The 18,243-nt window shown below is 36.2% G+C and overlaps 1 protein-coding gene across 3 annotated transcripts in view; it reads left to right on the forward strand.

Annotated features, from left to right (window-relative positions):
- The window catches only part of LOC133242872 (protocadherin-11 X-linked), an 818,944-nt gene that overhangs the window by 425,214 nt on the left and 375,487 nt on the right, over window positions 1–18,243 (forward strand). For all 3 annotated transcript variants that reach the window (XM_061409097.1, XM_061409098.1, XM_061409099.1), the window contains exon 4: window positions 11,651–11,731. In XM_061409097.1, the coding sequence (XP_061265081.1) occupies window positions 11,651–11,731 (81 nt within the window). The remainder of the gene's footprint in view (window positions 1–11,650; window positions 11,732–18,243) is intronic.

Raw genomic sequence — 18,243 nt, forward strand, 5'->3', positions numbered from 1 at the left:
ATCCAACCATCTCATCCTCTGTCCTCCCCTTCTCCTACTGCACTCAATCTTTCTCAGCATCAGGGTCTTTTCCAATGAGCTAACTCTTTACATCAGGTGGCCAAACTATTGGAGTTTCAGCTTCAACATCAGTCCTTCCAATGAACACCCAGGACTGATCTCCTTTAGGATGGACTGGTTGGATCTTCTTGCAGTCCAAGGGAGTCTCAAAAGTCTTCTCCAAAACCACAGTTCAAAAGCATCAATTATTCGGCGCTCAGCTTTCTTTATAGTTAAACTCTCACATCCATATATGACCACTGGAAACAGCATAGCAAAGTGAAAGAGGAGAGTGAAAAAGTTGGCTTAAAACTCAACATTCAGAAAACTAAGATCATGACATCCGATCCCATCACTTCATGGCAAATAGATGGTGAAATGATGGGAACAGTGAGACTGTTTTGGGGGGGCTCCAAAATCACTGCAGATGGTGACTGCAGTGACGAAATGAAAGGACACTTGCTCCTTGGAAGAAAAGAGGTGACCAACCTAGACAGCATATCAAAAAGCAGAGACTTTACTTTGCCAACAAATGTCCCTCTGGTCATAGCTATGGTTTTTCCAGTAATCATGTATTGATGTGAGAATTGGACCTTAAAGAAAGCTGAGCACTGAAGAATTGATGCTATTGAACTGTGGTGTTGGAGAAGACTCTTGACAGTCCCTTGGAGTGCAAGGAGATCCAACCAGTCCATCCTAAAGGAAATCCGTCCTGAATATTCATTGGAAGGACTGATGCTGAAGCTGAAACTCCAATATTTTGGCCACCTGATGTGAAGAACTGACTCATTGGAAAAGACCCTGATGCTGGGACAGATTGAAGGCGGGAGGAGAAGGGGACAACAGGGGATGAGATGGTTGGATGACATCACCGACTCAATAGACATGAGTTTGAGCAAGCTCTGCGAGTTGGTGATGGACAGGGAAGCCTGATGTGCTGCAGTCCATGGGGTCTTAACGAGTCATACACAACTGAGCAACTGAACTGATATGAACTGAACCTGGTAAATCTTTCTACACCATTCCGTCTACCACTAACAAATGTGTGTTTTCCTTTGAGAAACCAATGTCTCTTAACACCAGCTTGCAAGTAAAAAAGAAAGCCCCCCCCCCCCAAAAAAAAAAATCCAAACAATAAAGAAGAGTTAATAGTAGGACATAAAGTGTTCCAGAACCACAATATTCTGTCTATACCAGAATGTGGATAAACATAGGTTTTCATAACTTTTTATCTCTGACAAATGTGTCCCAATTACCATGTGGAAAGGAAACATAGTAAATTGTGTATTTTATGGCCTTACTTCCTTGCCCAAAAATGTAGTATAAATTTAGTCTATGAGTTTATATGGGAAGGCTTTACTCTGTAAAACTTATTAGGTAAAATTTAATTTGTTATATTTCTTCAAGTGTATAATTGATTCAGTACTTTTGGGGACAATATTTTAAGTAAACTTGAAAAATTTAAATGAATACCAAGTATCAAACTCCATCTTTAAATTTCAATCTAAGCTCTCTCATTCGTGCCTCAATCCAAAAAATTTTTTTCATTGAAATTTCAGCAAATTTACACACATTCTATAACATTTTAATTAGTCAATTCACTGAAAAAATTTAAATCATCAATTTGGCTTTATTTATCTTTAGACATTCATAAACATGATTAATGTTGGCTCTCAGACTCTGAAGATTTCACAAAAACTCTGGCTCTATAAACCAACATTTTTGGAAACACCAACTAAATTCACAAATAATTTATTTTTTTTGTTGCTAAGAGGAATTCATCTATAATAAAAAAAATTTATATATAATCAAAAATTTATCTAAAATCAAAATTATAGAATTTATCTATAATCAAAAACCTGTTTTTTTCTCCCAATTAGAGGCTATACAATAATTTTAGAAAGTAGAGAATAATGTCTGCCTTTATTTTGCCCTCTACCTTCAATCATCATATTACTGTGCTATTTATTGTAGTGGTTTGTAATTTTAATTTTTCAAATATGCAAGAACCTTTTGTAAGTAATTGGAATTAGTAGTTTGAAAAATGTTGGGGTAAAAAGAGGGAAGAAGAGGGAGGGGAGAGAGAGAGAACCACATGGTGGATGGCTTTAGATGGTTTCCACTTCATGTGATTAGGGAAGATATATCCATAAGTTCAAGTGAATCAGATACTTGTAAAATGTCAGGCACTTTACTATAGTAACTTGGTATAATACAATGATCCTAAGAGGCTCATATTATACTCATTTCACAGATAATGAAACTAATAGTCATCTTTAATTTGACAGAGTTCGTAAAACTAGTAGGAGGTAGAGACAGAAGCAGATTCCAATAGCCCTGCCTTTTCCATTATAACACTGTGTTGTTGAGTAGATGTTAATTCTTTTTAAATATTTAATACCTATCTTTTCCTTTTTACACATTGCCTACCACTTTGCTAATTGTGAGACAGAAAAACACACAGAAGGACCTTAAGAAACTTTAAAGAGAGTAGGGATTAACGAAGGAATTTTCAGGAATTTTCTGGAGTGTATTCTCTATCATTGAAAAATGTTCCCTGTGATTTATTACAAAAGTTGAAAGTTGATATTTTGCCAAGGATTTTAACACAAAATCCTTCAACTAAACATATCATGGGCAAAAATAGGGATCAAATTACAGTTCATATTTGTAAATGTTGCCATGGTTTTGATGGATATTATTTCCATAGTAAGGATTTTGATTTCTTTTAAAGAAGTAAATGAGAATGTGGGGAAATTTTTGTAAATGTTATCTCTAGAAACATCACCTGCAACCTTACATTTCTTTAGGCATATATCTTTGTGGTAGGTATTACATAAAACTCTTCTAAAATTGTCTCATATGATAGTTTGAGGAGACTTTTTCCCCCTAATCTGTCAATATGTCAAATATACAGCAATAAAATAACAATAATCTATGAGTTAAATTCACTTGTAGTCTTTAGTAGTTAAATAAAGGGATGGTTGTGACAATTTAGAATGCCACGTTTCTGCAAAATTTGAGATTCCTAGAGTGTGTATGATTACCAAGGAAATGGAAACATACTTGCATTTCTAATGGGAAACCAGCTATATTTGAGAAAGAAATATAATTGCTGAATCACTGAAGCTCCTCTGGATTCTCTTTTTGTTAGATTTTGAAACAATAATATAATGTTGAGACTCTAGTCCGAGATATCATGATCTTATTTTAACTATAATTTTCTTATCATTATGTTGCAGGAAGGGGGACCCTTTCCATGCCCCAAAACTGGACTCTTGGCTAACCCTCAGAAATGAATTGTCCAAGGAGACACATGTGCTGACAAAGCAAGAGATTTTATTGGGAAAGGGCACCTGGGTGGAGAACGGTAGGGTAAGGGAACCCAGGAGAACTGCTCTGCCACATGGCTCGCGGTCTCGGGTTTTATGGTGATGGGATTAGATTCCGGGTGGTCTTTGGCCAAGCATTCTAATTCAGAGTCTTTCCTGGTGGTGCACGCATCGCTCAGCCAAGATGGATGCTAGTGAGAGGGATTCTGGGAAGTGGATGGACACGCGGTGTCTCCTTTCAACCTTTCCCGAACTCTTCTGGTTGGTGGTGGCTTATTAGTTCTGTATTCATATCAGGATCTCCTGTCATAAAACAACTCATGTAAATGGTTACTATGGTGCCTGGCCAGGGTGGGCGGTTTCAATCAGTGTGCTTCCCCTAACAATTAGATTTAAGTGGCAATAAATTTTTTTAACAGGGAGAATGAGGTATGCATTCCACATTTCACCTTAAACTGATCACAAAATTAGTCTGCGTTTGCACGGTCCAGTAATTTGGGATTAGGCGAGGGAAGGTATGCAGTCAATATGTTAAGCCCCTGAAGCTCAGCTTCTGTGTGAAACTGTCAGGAAAATATTCGAGAAGAGTTAGAAGGTCTTGCTGTATTTAGAGAGTTCAATCAAATCATGTTGCTTCATAAGCCTTTTTTTTTTGGCAAGGCACCTACAGTTGAGTTCAGTTTAGTCTCTCAGTTGTGTCCGATTCTTTGTGACCCCATGGACTGCAGCACACCAGGCCTCCCTGGCCATCACGAACTCCCAGGGCTTGCTTAAAATCATGTCCATTAAGTCAGTGATGCCATCCAACCATCTCAACCTCTGTTGTCCCCTTACAGTTGGGGAAGTGAATTTTACTCTTATAGGTCACGTGTAACAGTCTCCCACTATTTTTTGAAAGACTAAATCCTGTGGCAGCTGAAAATATGTTCCTGACAATCACAGAAACTATATCATTGTATATATTATGAGCTATAATTCACATTTCTGTGAATAGAAATTTGGCTGAAATTTCCTTACTTCTTGCCTCAGACCTGCTCCCCCCCCCCCCAAATTGGGGGAGATTTAATAGAGTTTTGGTCATTTACACTGAATCAATACTTTTTATTAGCTGGACTCTTCCCACATTTCTAGGTAAAATCACTCAAGCAGACTATAGATAAATTTTTAAGCCATAAAATTTCTGGATTCTGAAAGGTGAAATAAGATAAATGAACTTTTTTTTTTTCTTTCACATATGACTATTTTATTAGACCAACAGAACATCATGGGTGAAATGTTAGTGTTTAAGGATTTAATACATTTTAAAATAACATTGAATTCCTTTCCAATGTCTAAACTATGAACTAGTAATATCTGACTCAAGAATGATAAGGAGATCCAATATATATCCATCCTTCTCTTGAAAGTATTATTTTTGTACTTTTAGCAATAATGCCAGTGACACTTCTCAAAACTCTTTAAGCTCAATGGTAAGACATACTTCTCACTTTTTACTATTGAGCACTGTCTTAACATGAAATGGATAAAATGAGGCTTAAATCTTTAAAGACAGTGATTATTATAAAGCACTTTACTCTTTACTTGACAATTGATTCCATAAAAGGGAAAATGCAGATTGGTTCAGTATGTGGTACATGTAAGGGAACAGAAATGTAGATAAGCGTATTAATTTTCAGATGTCAATGATGAACCATATTTCATTTTTTTAAAAAAGTAAAATACATATTTTTGATCACTATTAATCCTAGAACTACCATTTCTTTCACTTTCATCGTAGTTAATGCTCAGCAGTTCTGTATGTTAGAGCTATTTTATTAGACTATTTCCTAGTTACTAGCATTAAAACTGTGGGTCTTGGTAGAAGGGGGAGGGGTAATGGAAGAACATTTTTAGGGGTGGGAGTATTATTTTAACTTTAATTTGTTTTTTTGTACAAAAACAAACCAATAGATTTTTCTTAATGTTTGAATATTGAAGCATATTATAAAATAGAGATGTTTAATTGCCAAATTTAAGTGGAAAAGATACATCCACATAGCTTTAAGTATTTGACCACCTAAAATACCATCCTTATATAGTTCAGTGAACATTTGAATGTTGTCAGAGAGGAAATGAGCTTCCCTGTTGGGCCAGATGGTAAAGAATCTGCCTGCAACACTGGAGACCTGGGTTCAATCCCTGGGTTGGGAAGATCCCCTGGAGGAGGGCATGACAACTCACTCTAGTATTCTTGCCTGAAAAATCCCCATGGACAGAGGAGCCTGGTGGGCTACTGTCCATGGAGTTTCAAAGAGTCGGACATGACTGAGTGACTAAGCACAGCACAGAGAGGAAAAATTTTACTCTATCTTTCTAAGTTCTTCTCACTGGTCTAAGAATTAAATTAACATGAGACAAATTAACAGGCAAAAATCAAACAAAAATTGAATAACATGCATACATAGGAGAGACCTAGAAGACTCCTGAGAGTCCCTTGGACTGCAAGGAGGTCCAACCAGTCCATTCTAAAGGAGATCAGCCCTGGGTGTTCTTTGGAAGGAATGATGCTAAAGCTGAAACTCCAGTACTTTGGCCACCTCATGCGAAGAGTTGAATCATTGGAAAAGACTGATGCTGGGAGGGATTGGGGACAGGAGAAAAAGGGGACGACAGAGGATAAGATGGCTGGATGGCATCACCAACTGGATGGGCATGAGTTTGAGTGAACTCCGGGGGTTGGTGATGGACAGGGAGGCCTGGTGTGCTGCGATTCATGGGGTCGAAAAGAGTCGGACACGACTGAACGACTGAACTGAACTGAACTGAACTGAGGGAAACTGAGTTACTCACCAAAATGGCTGTCAGTCTCACCTTAAATACCATCTTCAGCTCTACACAGAGAAGGATCCTGGGGGTAGTGATTTGGGACTTTGAAGCTGAGGAAGGCAATTCACATGGAGATGGAAAAGCAAATCTTTGGTAAACAAATGTTCCCTGGGCCCTGCAGAGAGGGTGGGACACAGAGGCCCTGCTTAGTTTCCCCCATCTCATCATGCTTATATTTTTTGCAAATATCTCTAGTGATAGCTCTGTTCTGGGAATAAGCCTTTTATCTAAATTCTTTTAGGACTTTAAGGGGGGAGGAAAAGGAAAAACTTCCTAAGCCCTCTGTTACTTAAAAATAATCAGCCTAAATTAATCCTCATGTCAAAAATATATATCTTAGGGTGGCATTTTGCTCATCTACAATGTGGCATGATACATTTAACAAATAGCTCCATAGACAGACATAAAACTGCTTACAATTGACAGAAAATGTTAAAAACAAATGGTTAAAATGTGCATGGGAAATGTAACACTAGTAGACTTGGTTTAATAATAAAGCTGAATCTGAGATCTGAGCACAAATCTGCCTAGAAACTCCTATGGCACAGAACACTTTGCTCAAATACATTTGAGTATTTCTGCTTTTTTTAGTGTATAATGAAAACATGAAAGTGAAAGTCGCTTGGTTGTGTTTGACTCTTTGCAACCCCATGGACTGTAACCCACCAGGCTCCACTGTCCATGGAATTCTCCAGGCAAGAATACTAGAGTAAGTAGCCATTCCCTTCTCCAGCGGATCTGACCAACCCAGGGATCAAACCTTGGGTCTCCTGCATTGCAGGCAGATTCTTTACCATCTGGGCCACCAGGGAAGCCCCTATAAAATCACCAGTTGACTTTACAAGTCCATCAGGAGTATGTACTTAATTCACTTTCCCATATATTTGTCCCATCATTCAGTTACATCTTCCATCATATAGAACACATCTTGGATTTCCCTAACTTAGACTAAATTGCCAGAAAAACTCTCCTCTTTACCCTCTGCTTCTAGGGGTTGTATTTATTTCATCGACTTGTCCATCAATTATAGTTACTAGTGTTTCTTTTCTTTTCCTCTAGATCAGAGGTCAGCAAACCTTTTCTGTAAAGGGTGAAGTAGAGAAGAATAGCTTTATTGCCTTGTCAGGCAAAGGATGCCATTGCAGGCAAAAAAGGCCACAGTGGGCTAATGACCTCAAAACTGTGTGTCCCATTCCAAGGGAGCTTGTGGTGAATTTTTTAGTAATGGTTCAAGGAGCAAGGCTGCTGAAAAGGATCAGGGTGCATGCAGGGCCTGCATTCCTTCAATATACAGATCACCTGGCATCATGTGGTTTTATGAGGGGCTTATGTGGTTCTCAAGGTTATCAAACTCTGACTTTTTCTCTGGAATGAAGAATGTTTCATCAAATAGTTAACATCTTCCATTTGGTTGGGATCTTAGTTCCAGTAGAAGAACTCAAAAATATTGTTATATATATCCCTTCAGGAGGAACCAGGACCCTGCCCCAAGGTTGCACTATTGTTTCTTAACTGCTCCTCCTTTTTCTCCTATCCTTTCCTTTCCCTGATTAGCAACTGTTTGAACATGCCCTTTGGAACTAGGGATGGTCATGGAGTCTGGATGAAGCCTATTTCCTACAAACAAGAAACAGGGGAAATAGAAAGACTTTTGTGTCCAGGAGCCCCACAAGGCCCTGTTCAGTTTCATGAAGTTTTATATATAACAAAAGAGAAACCAAATTTCCATAAAATTTTAACTGATGCTATTTACATCATCAAGTGTAATGAGTACGAAGTTTCATGTAGCAGAGAACTACTAATTAATGGACTTGTGTATCTGATCTTGGAAAATGTCTTTTCACAAAGATAGGTACTGCCAAATACTGATATCAGTCCAGAAGCATATAGTTTTAACTCAACATATCTATCTTTAGAAGGCATGTGAAAAATTCTATTAGATTTTTCCTTCATATCTGCCATTTAGTCCAACTCGACTGAAGCGACTTAGCTGCAGCAGCAGAAGCCATTTAGTGTGATTATATTGAAGATTAATCATTTCTTTTTTTAAAAAAAATTATTTATTAGCCTGTGTTAGGTCTTAGTTACACCACAAGGGATCTTATGTTGTGGCATATGAGTTCTCTAGTTGTGGTGCACAAGTGCAGTAGTTGTGGTGCACAGGCTTAGCTGCTCCATGGCATATGCGATCCTAGTTTCCTGACCAGGGATTGAACCTGAGTCCCCTGCATTGGAAGGTGGATTCTCAACCACTAGACCACAAGGGAAGACCCAAAGATTAAACATTTATAATTGACAGTTAGGTAAAGGCTCCTTAATTCCATATTTACTGCAACCCATTGCAAATTTGTGTGTGTGCACAGATAGAGATTTTGCTTATTTGAACTTCTAGAGGACTGGAGTGTATATAGTAACTTACCATTACTTGCGATTCAAAATTTTGATTGTTATCAACATGATTTTACTGTAGTGTAAGTCTTGCATATAAGCACTCATTAACCTTACAATTTTAAACTGATTTATTGAGACATTATCAAGTTTGCAATGAAAACTAACTGCCAGAGTGAGTCAGTATTCAATAATAATGGCGAAGGGAACTTCCAATTCAGCAAAATTTCAGTCTTGGCTTTGAGCTCAAAAATAAAACTTTGCCACTTATAAGCCAATTTATATTCTAACTACTTATATATATGGTAGGGCAAGTCAGAATATTCAGCTTGCTGTTTAGATGAAAGTTCACAGAATGAATATGGTTCCATTATCAATAGTGAATAAAGTTCACTATTGACACTCCTAGTTCAATAACACATGATACACTCAAATATTTTGCACAAAACACCTGCTGATGTATAATATTAGTACAATAAACATAGGCTTTGAACACCTTACATTTTCCCAAGTCTTGTATATTTGTCCAGTTAAACTTTTTTTCTGTGCCACATTTATCTTATCCACCATTAATTGCAAGACACCTTAGCAGATTCCAGATCAGGTTTTGTCAAATTCTTCAAAAATATTCTTGTCCATTCTGTTCTACACAATTCATTCTTCAGTCACTTCAAACTTGTTATTGCTTCCTCAAGTAAGTATCAATAATTAAAAGTTGTTGGTAGGATCTGTTAACTCATGAAGAAGACAAGGAAAACTACCCAATATCATTTGCCTTAAAAAAAAAAAAATCACCATTGATGTTACTCTCAATGTGGTGAAATGGTAATAATCTTAAGTTTATGTTTTCTAGACCTGTTTCTTTGGTTATCTAAGCAAGTCTGATTTAATAACTCACATCAGTAAGTGGTTCTCTCTGATTGGCTAACAAATGAGCCTTTCATAAACTGATTTTTGTCACTCATTTTTATTTATTTTTGTGATGAAATTCTAAGATGATATGTTTCATTTTAAATTCCTAATTCTTCTGTTGCTTTCCTGTGAGTTGGAATGTTGTGATGAGTGCTTAGCCTGGTAATATAAATGCATATTGAATTCTTTTTTCACAGCTATAGTGTCATTGCAGAATAAACACAATTTGCATTTAAATGAAAGCATAATAATTCTTGCTCAACCAAACCTTAAAAATGTGATGTTCCAAACCCTTTATCCCATATACTAAATTCACACATATAGAAAATACAGTCAGTCAGTTAAGTCACTCAGTCGTGTTTGAATATTTGTGACCCTGTGGACTGCAGCAGGCCAGGCTTCCCTATCCATCACCAACTTCCAGAGCCTACTCAATCTCATCTCCACCACATCGGTGATGCCCATCCAACCATCTCATCCTCTGTCTTCCCCTTCTCCTCCAGCTTCAATATTTCCTAGCATCAGGGTATTTTCAAATGAGTCAGCTCTTCACATCACGTGGCCAAAGTATTGGAGTTTCAGCTTCAGCATCAGTCCTTCCAATGAATTTTCAGGACTGATTTCCTTTAGGATGGACTGGTTGGATCTCCTTGCAGTCCAAGGGACTGTCAAGAGTCTTCTCCAATACCACAGTTAAAAATCATCAATTCTTTGATGTTCAGCTTTCTTTATAGTCCAACTCTTACATTCATACATGTTAAAACCATAGCTTTGACTAGACGGACTTTTTTTGGCAAAGTAATGCCTCTGTTTTTTAATATGTTGTTTAGATTGGTCACAGCTTTTCTTCTTAGAGCAAGCGTCTTTTCATTTCATGGCTGCAGTCACCATCTGCAGTGATTTTGGAGGCCAGGAAAATAAAGTCTCTCACTGTTTCCATTGTTTCTCCATCTATTTGCCATGAAGTGATGGGAGCAGATGCAATGATCTTAGTTTTCTGAATGTTGAGTTTTAAGCCAGGTTTTTCATTCTCCTCTTTCACTTTCATCAAGAAGCTCTTTAGTTCTTCTTTGCTTTCTGCCATAAGTGTGATGTCATCTGCATATCTGAGGTTATTGATATTTCTCCTGACAATCTTGATTCCGGCTTGTGCTTCATTCAGCCTGGCATTTCTCATGATGTACTCTGCATATAAGTTAAATAAGCAGGGTGACAATATACAGCCTTGACATACTCCTTTCCCTATTTGGAGCCAGTGTGTTGATCCATGTCCAGTTCTAACTGTTGATTCTTGACTTGCATATAGATTTCTCAGGCGGCATGGGAGGTGGTTTGGTATTCCCATCTCTTTAAGAATTTTCCACAGTTTGTTGTCATCCATATAGTCAAAGGCTTTGTCCTAGTCAATAAAGCAAAAGTAGATGTTTTTCTGGAACCATCTCACTTTTTCAATGATACAGAGGATGTTGGCAATTTCATCTCTGGTTCCTCTGCCTTTTCTAAATATATTCAACATTATTAAAACAGAGAATATGCTCTCTGTCTTGAGAAAAATAAAATGGATATAAAATGTCTTTTCAAGATCGTGATAATTATTCTGGGTTGGTATGCTAGTATCTGTGTACCAATTCATAAATTTCTTAGCATTTATATCAACTATTAAATATCTTCCTATGATAAATAGCAACTTTGTGATGTGGTGGCACTCCCAGGATAGATTTTAATTTCAGACACTGTAAATTTGCAAACACAAGTTATTGAAGCCATTGAGTTGTAAAAGCATTGGACTGAAAGTGTCTGCAGCTTAAATTTCATTCATTTAAATATTTAAAATTTGCCCTCCACAATCCTATTCATATGTTTAATGGAACTCTTAAATGTAACACTGGTATATAAGCTTTATGAGAAAAAGAGTTCTTTTTTCTCTTGTTTATTCCCTTACCTAGAACTGTACTTGTTACACTGTAAATTCTCAATAACTGCAGTATCTGGAAAGAGATATTTACTCAGGCACTCTTTTACTTACCTGTGTTTGATGCTTGTGTGCAATGTACTATGTTTTTCACATTTAACAAATCATTTATCAAATACTTCTGTTTTTTCCTTCTTTAAAGCCAATGAAGGAAGTTGTACGATCTCACACACCCATGAAAGGAACAACTACTGTGGAGATCTGGACTCATCCCCAACCACAGGTTTGAAAGGAAACACAATGTTTCCCTTTAACTGATTTTATGAATGTATATTAAAAAATTATTGTTATATTTCTCAATATATGTTCTTTGAAATTTCTTTAGGTGACTTTGCCCTCGACTTGTGTGAAAATATGACTGTAAATACCTATTTCTTCCTAGTGTGTTTCTATAATAATAGTGGAGATAGTTTATTTGTTAGATCAGATGCAAGCATCACCCAAAAAGTATCTTCTAAATGATTGTTTCACTGATGTGTAAATCTAGTCACGAGGTAGTGGAAGAACAACAACAGAAATTGAGAACCACTGTTTTGTAGTATTACTTAAGTTTAAGGTATATATGCGTGCATGCTCAGTTGTGTTTGACTCTGTGACCCTATGGGCTGTAGCCTGCCAGTCTCCTCTGTCCATGGGATTCTCCAGGCAAGAATACTGGAGTGGGTTGTCATTTCCTCCTCTAGGGGGATCTACCAGACCCAGGGATTGAATCTGGGTCTCCTTCATCTTCTGCATTGGCAGGTGAATTCTTTACCACTGAGAAACCTGGGAAATTTAAGGTATAGGACAATTTGATTTTATGTTAATTAGGCAAATTTTAGTATGACCTCCTTGTAACAAACCAGCTTGAATTTAAAAAGAAATTAAGCTATAAGTTATTTTTACATAATTCACTTTTAGTCATCTCCATCAGGGCGGCTCAGAATGCGACTGACAAAGCCAACCACATTTGTTTTCTTCATAGAGGCCTTAAGGGATTTTAAAAATGAAATGAGATCAATCTAAACATTTGTTTGCAATTTGTTATTCTGTAGCTGGTTTACCTAATGTTGCTAATAACAGAGAGGTCCTGCATCTGACACCTTGGGTGCCAAATTAATAACCATAAATTATCCTCTATCCAGATATTTTCAAATGTCTTTTACATGTTACTAAGGAAATAAATATTTTTAAAGGTAGATACATAAATGTATATCCAGAGTATTAGAAAAAAACCGAAAAGAAGTGAGGAGAGAATCACATTGTTTATTATTTCATGAGTGCTTCTGAAACTCATAGAAGTTATGTGTTCTATAATAATAATATCCTAAAATATTTTACAGAATTAATTTATCCTCTTTAGGAAAAGTTGCAGAATTAATGCATGCACTGTGGGAAGAAATGATTAATTAAATAAAGTTCATTGCAACCTCAGAACTGTACAAAATTACTTGAATCCAAATTCATGAAGTTCTGCCAAATTTCAAACTGACTTTCTACTCTTGCACTTCTGATTCAGTCTCAAGAAAACTGATGAGAATGTAGAATACATGGTGATATAACCCACATCTATATACTTAATTAAGAACCTATGTAGTCTTCTGAATAGCAGTTTTGAGGAAAAGCACACAATTTTAAAATCTGTACTTTACAGTCCAAAGATTTGAAATACTAGTCTGACATGAAGTGGGCTAGGGTAAATAGAAGTCAAGTGAAATTAGACATTGTTAAGTAAGACTCTTCCTCTATGAATAAGACATTGCTCTATCAGCAATATTTTTTTCAGCCAGTAACTCCTGATTGTATTCTACTAAATTGAGTGCAACATAAATAACTGTACTAATTTTTTGCTGATTACTGATTCTCCTGTTTGTTTAAATCTTGTTAGACACACAATTGTTTCTTATACAGTATGTTTTACTTGAGACTCTTGTATTAGGTAAATCTTGCAGGTATCTGACAGCTTTGAGTGTCCTTACTGCCTGAGATTTCAATTGAAATTTAAGATGTGTCACAGAGTGGTGGATTGCACTGCATACTATTATTATGAATATGATACAGATAGGGACTTTCCAACCTTGTTTTTGGTAAACACTGCACTTGCCTCTGAAAAGTTTAAAGAAAATATGTGTTTTATAAATAAGTTTTATAGTTCCTTATAGTTAGTAAGATATTCACTACTCATTTGTGGGATTTTAAAAGCAACAATCTAAAAACAGAAACTACTGAAATAGATTATAACCTGAAAATTAAATTATTTCTATTCCTCCACTGAAATCTGTAAACTGTTTGATAATGCTTCCCTCTGCCATTCAGATGACAATTAATTAAGACTCATGAAACAGATAGTGACTTGGAAGGTTTATTTCTTTTAAATGGGCACTGTAATGGTGTCCCATTAAGCAGAATTGTTCTTATCTATAAACTTCAACTAATTAAAGTAACTTGTGAACCATGAAATAGTTCAGCTTATTCTTTGAATAATGAAAATCAAAATGTAAGTGTCCATTTCCTTATAAGAAATAGCCTTATAAGTAAATTTTTAGATTTTTATTAGAATTTTTAGAAAATTATGTATACAACTGGGGTGCATGTCTTGAAGTTCCAAGTTAGATTTTTAAAAATTAACATGATTTTTAAAAAACATTGAAAAATAAAGCAAATAACTCACAGTAGCTTTTAAGTGTGAAGGGGACAACTATGGGGTCATAAATATTCACTGCATCTGTGCAGTACTAGGGGAAATAGAGAGCTACTCAGAAATGTTCATTTCCCAGTTTTGCACATGCTGTTTACATATGTCAGTTCATGTGGAATTCTTATTTTTTGGTAATGCAGCATTTTATAATAACTTGAACTTTTTCCCTTGGATAATAAATTCTTCCAGGTCAAACACCTTTTCTGCCCCCTGATTCTTAGTAATTACAATGCTCAGCATGCAAGCAAGTCTAAAACTGAATAATATTCTCTCAAAAACTTAAAACAAAATAAAACTAGTATATGTGGGAGGAGTCTTTTTATGGTTTTCTATGACTTTCAAGGACAATGGCCTTGATTGTGAAAAAATTCTAAGGATAGTCTGATTATGAATATAGACATTAACTTGGTTGCCACTGTACTTCATTAAATACAGATGTATTGTGATCATAACTTATATTCATTAATAAATCAGTAGTATTAGGCAACTGCTATAGAATATGTGATCAAGGAATGGACCCATTCAGTTCAGTTCAGTTCAGTCACTCAGTCGCGTCTGACTGTTTGCGACCCCATGCATGCCAGGCTTCCCTGTCCAACACCAACTCTCAGACCTTGCTCAAACTCATATTCATCCAGTCAGTGATGCCATCCAACCATCTCATCCTCTGTTGTCCCCTTTTCTTCCTGCCTTCAATCTTTCCCAGCATCAGGGTCTTTTCCAACAAGTCAGTTCTTCGCATCATGTGGCCAAGGTACTGAAGTTTCAGCTTCAGCATCAGTCCTTCCAGTGAATATTCAGGACTGATTTCCTTTAGGATTGACTAGTTGGATCTCCTTGCAGTTACTTGCCATTAACTCCCCAAACCTTCACACCCATAGCTAGTGACTCAAGTCTCCCACAAATAGCACAACTGACCTCTGACACAGAAAGTAAATAAAATAGTGCAAACTCTGTAAAGTGGTACAGGGGAATAATAAAAAGTGTTAGGATGGCCAAAAAGTTCATTTGAGTTATTCCATAACATCTTATGTACACATTTTTACTTTGTAAAGACAAAGAAAATCATAGGTAGCAATGGAATATATTTATTTTATTTCACAAAATCTATATAAAAGTTACTACATAGCAGGTAGCCTTTTAAGCAGTTACAACATTGACTCATTTAATTCTCATTACAAACTTATAGCTATTATTAAGCCTATTATCATTAACTCTATTTTGTAGATGAGGAAGTTGAAGCACTAAGAGATGCTGGAAAGTAACAAAGACAGATTGCAGATTTCCTGGGTCTGGCTCTAAAGCTTATCTTTGTAACAATTGTTTTATAATTTCTTGTCCTTGATCTTTAGTGGTATGAGTACTTTACTTTTAATCATTAATGATTTTATTTTTAAGTGACTACTAAAGTCATCATGCTAGGTGCTCCACAGCAATTTCTTCTTTTTCTCCAGTCCCTACAGCAGCTTTGTTGATGTATAGCTATAATATCTGCTTTTCTTAGTGAGAAAACTGGGGCTCAGAGAGGTTGAATAATGTGTGTAAGGCTTGAGTGTTAGAGGGATTAAAACTCTAATGTTCTGATTCTAAAGTTCATGATTTTCCCCCAACCATACACTGCCTCCCATTCTTACATTCATAGAGAATGTCTCTTCAGTGAAACATGCACCCCACATGTGACCTGACATGTGACCTGACATGTGACACAACCCACATGTGACTGATTCCCATGGCATATGAGTGAATCTCAGCAGCATAGCAGATTTGTGCCATGTCCACAGATAAAAGGCTTGTAAATACCCACAGCAGATGAATACACACTGCAACAGATGGGAACCATTCTTCTGGAACTCTTAGACTACAAAATATTGACAACCAGTTTTGAAAAATTGATAACTATGATGTTAATATCCACTGGCTATTAAGCTTTAAAGTAGAACATGAATATGGACCAAAAATATATAATAGTAATTTTTATGAATTAAAAAGTCTCAATTTTCAATATATAAGAAAGAAATCAAGGATGAATATACTTTTTATCATATTAATCATTTCTTTACACAGAATCTGGATTACAACTTAGCTTGCACATGAGTCCTCTAGCAATGTCTACCTCCCAAGCAAAAAAAATTGTATTTATAATCACAGATTAAACTTTTTGATGATACTGAGATCACAGTGTTAAAAGCTCATCACTTCGTGTACTCTATCATGTGAGGTCATAAATAAAGTATGTTGGGAATTAAATGTTGACTATACGAGAAAGGAATAAACATCAAATTAGGTGGTGTAGAGTTTGGGACACCATTCAGGGTGAAGGTATGATCCTTAAAAGTGAACTGTCAGCAGGCAAGGTATAATGCCCAAGGGAGAATATGATAAACTTGGACTAATGTTCAGAAGCCAGATATCCTGAACTAGTGGGAAGGATTCTGTAGAAAAGATATTTAAGCAGTGCTGGTAATTCATGGTTAGGCAACCGTATTATTGGGTTCTCTTTATTGTAAGACTCCAGCCAATGGCTCTTCCATTACTATATGTGAAGCTTGGGATCAGTGATAAAGCATCTAAATTTGTTTTCACATCTGCAATATGAGGATGTTTATATCATTCTTATAGAATTGCTATGAGCGTTAACACAGTAGATTCTAAAGCAGGCACACAATAGATGTTCAATAGCCAGATATTCAATTCCTTTTCATTTTTCTCCTATCCCATTTACAAATTGGAAAGTAAAGCAAGAAGTTAGGGATAATTCCAGGTATATGAGTTGACTGAGTGAAACTGGCAATAGCAAGCATGGACACTTAGGTTCGCATGGCCTGCCCTAGTATGTAACACTCTGCCCTTAGGTAGTAAGATGATTGAGCATCTTAAAATACTCCCACATATGAAACAGATAATTTCAGGGCCAGTGTAGAGTTGGTTTTCACCTCATACAGTTCAGTGGGCTAACAACCTTCAGAAGTATTTATAACAGAAAACTAGATAATTGCCAGAGACATCATACGTTCACGCCTCTTTATTTTCATAGCAGATATACTGAAGGAAAAATTCCATTTTATTCAAGTTTATATATTATTTTCTCAGATCAGCAAGAGATTATATGCTTAAGAGATTTCCTTTTATCTAATCTAAAACTATCATAAGCAAATTAAAGAAATCCTATTAGAAGAAGCACTGCTGAGTTTGCACAGGTTCATGGTAACAAGTGCATATGGTCCCTAAGTTACTTTGATCCACCTGCTGATATAATCTATAGCTAAGTTAAAAATTAGTAAAAATAAAGTATACACATGTATGTATGAATGAGTCTCTTCGCTGTTCATCTGAAATGATCACAACATTGTCAATTGGTTACACACATATATAAAATAAAAAATTAAGAAAAAAAAAACTTTTCAAAATCTCATCTTTAGGTCTATTTTATTACCTAATCATTAGACCAATTGTTGATTTCTACCCTAAATGTGGAAAAAATACTGGGAAGAGTTTATGCCACACTTATGCTATATATACATATATATATATATAGCATATATATGCATATATATGCTATATATATATATATATATAGCATAAGTATACACACACACACACTTCCTTGATGGCTCAGATGGTAAAGAATCTGCCTGCAGTGCAGGAGACTCAGGTTCGATCCCTGGATATACATGTGAGCTTCCCAGGTGGTGCTAGTAGTAAATAACTCATCTGCTGATGCAGGAGATGTGAGAGATGCAGGTTCGATCCCTGGATGGGGAAGATCCCCTGGAGAAGGGCATGGGAACCCATTCCAGTATTCTTGCCTTGCGAATTCAATAGACAGAGGAGCCTGGCAGGCTATAGTCCTTAGGCTCACAAAGAGTTGGACATGACTGAAGTGACTAATGCACATGCTTACACACACACACACACACATATAGAACATATAATGTTTATAATCTATAAAACGTATAGAACATCACATTCCTTAATGTGATGTGAAAGTACTTCACCTCATGAATTTGACAGATAATCTAAATAGTAAATCTGTCATTCCAGGCCTTATTTGTTTAGAA

The sequence above is a fragment of the Bos javanicus genome, chromosome X (assembly GCF_032452875.1).
Source record: "Bos javanicus breed banteng chromosome X, ARS-OSU_banteng_1.0, whole genome shotgun sequence".
NCBI classification, from domain to species: domain Eukaryota; kingdom Metazoa; phylum Chordata; class Mammalia; order Artiodactyla; family Bovidae; genus Bos; species Bos javanicus.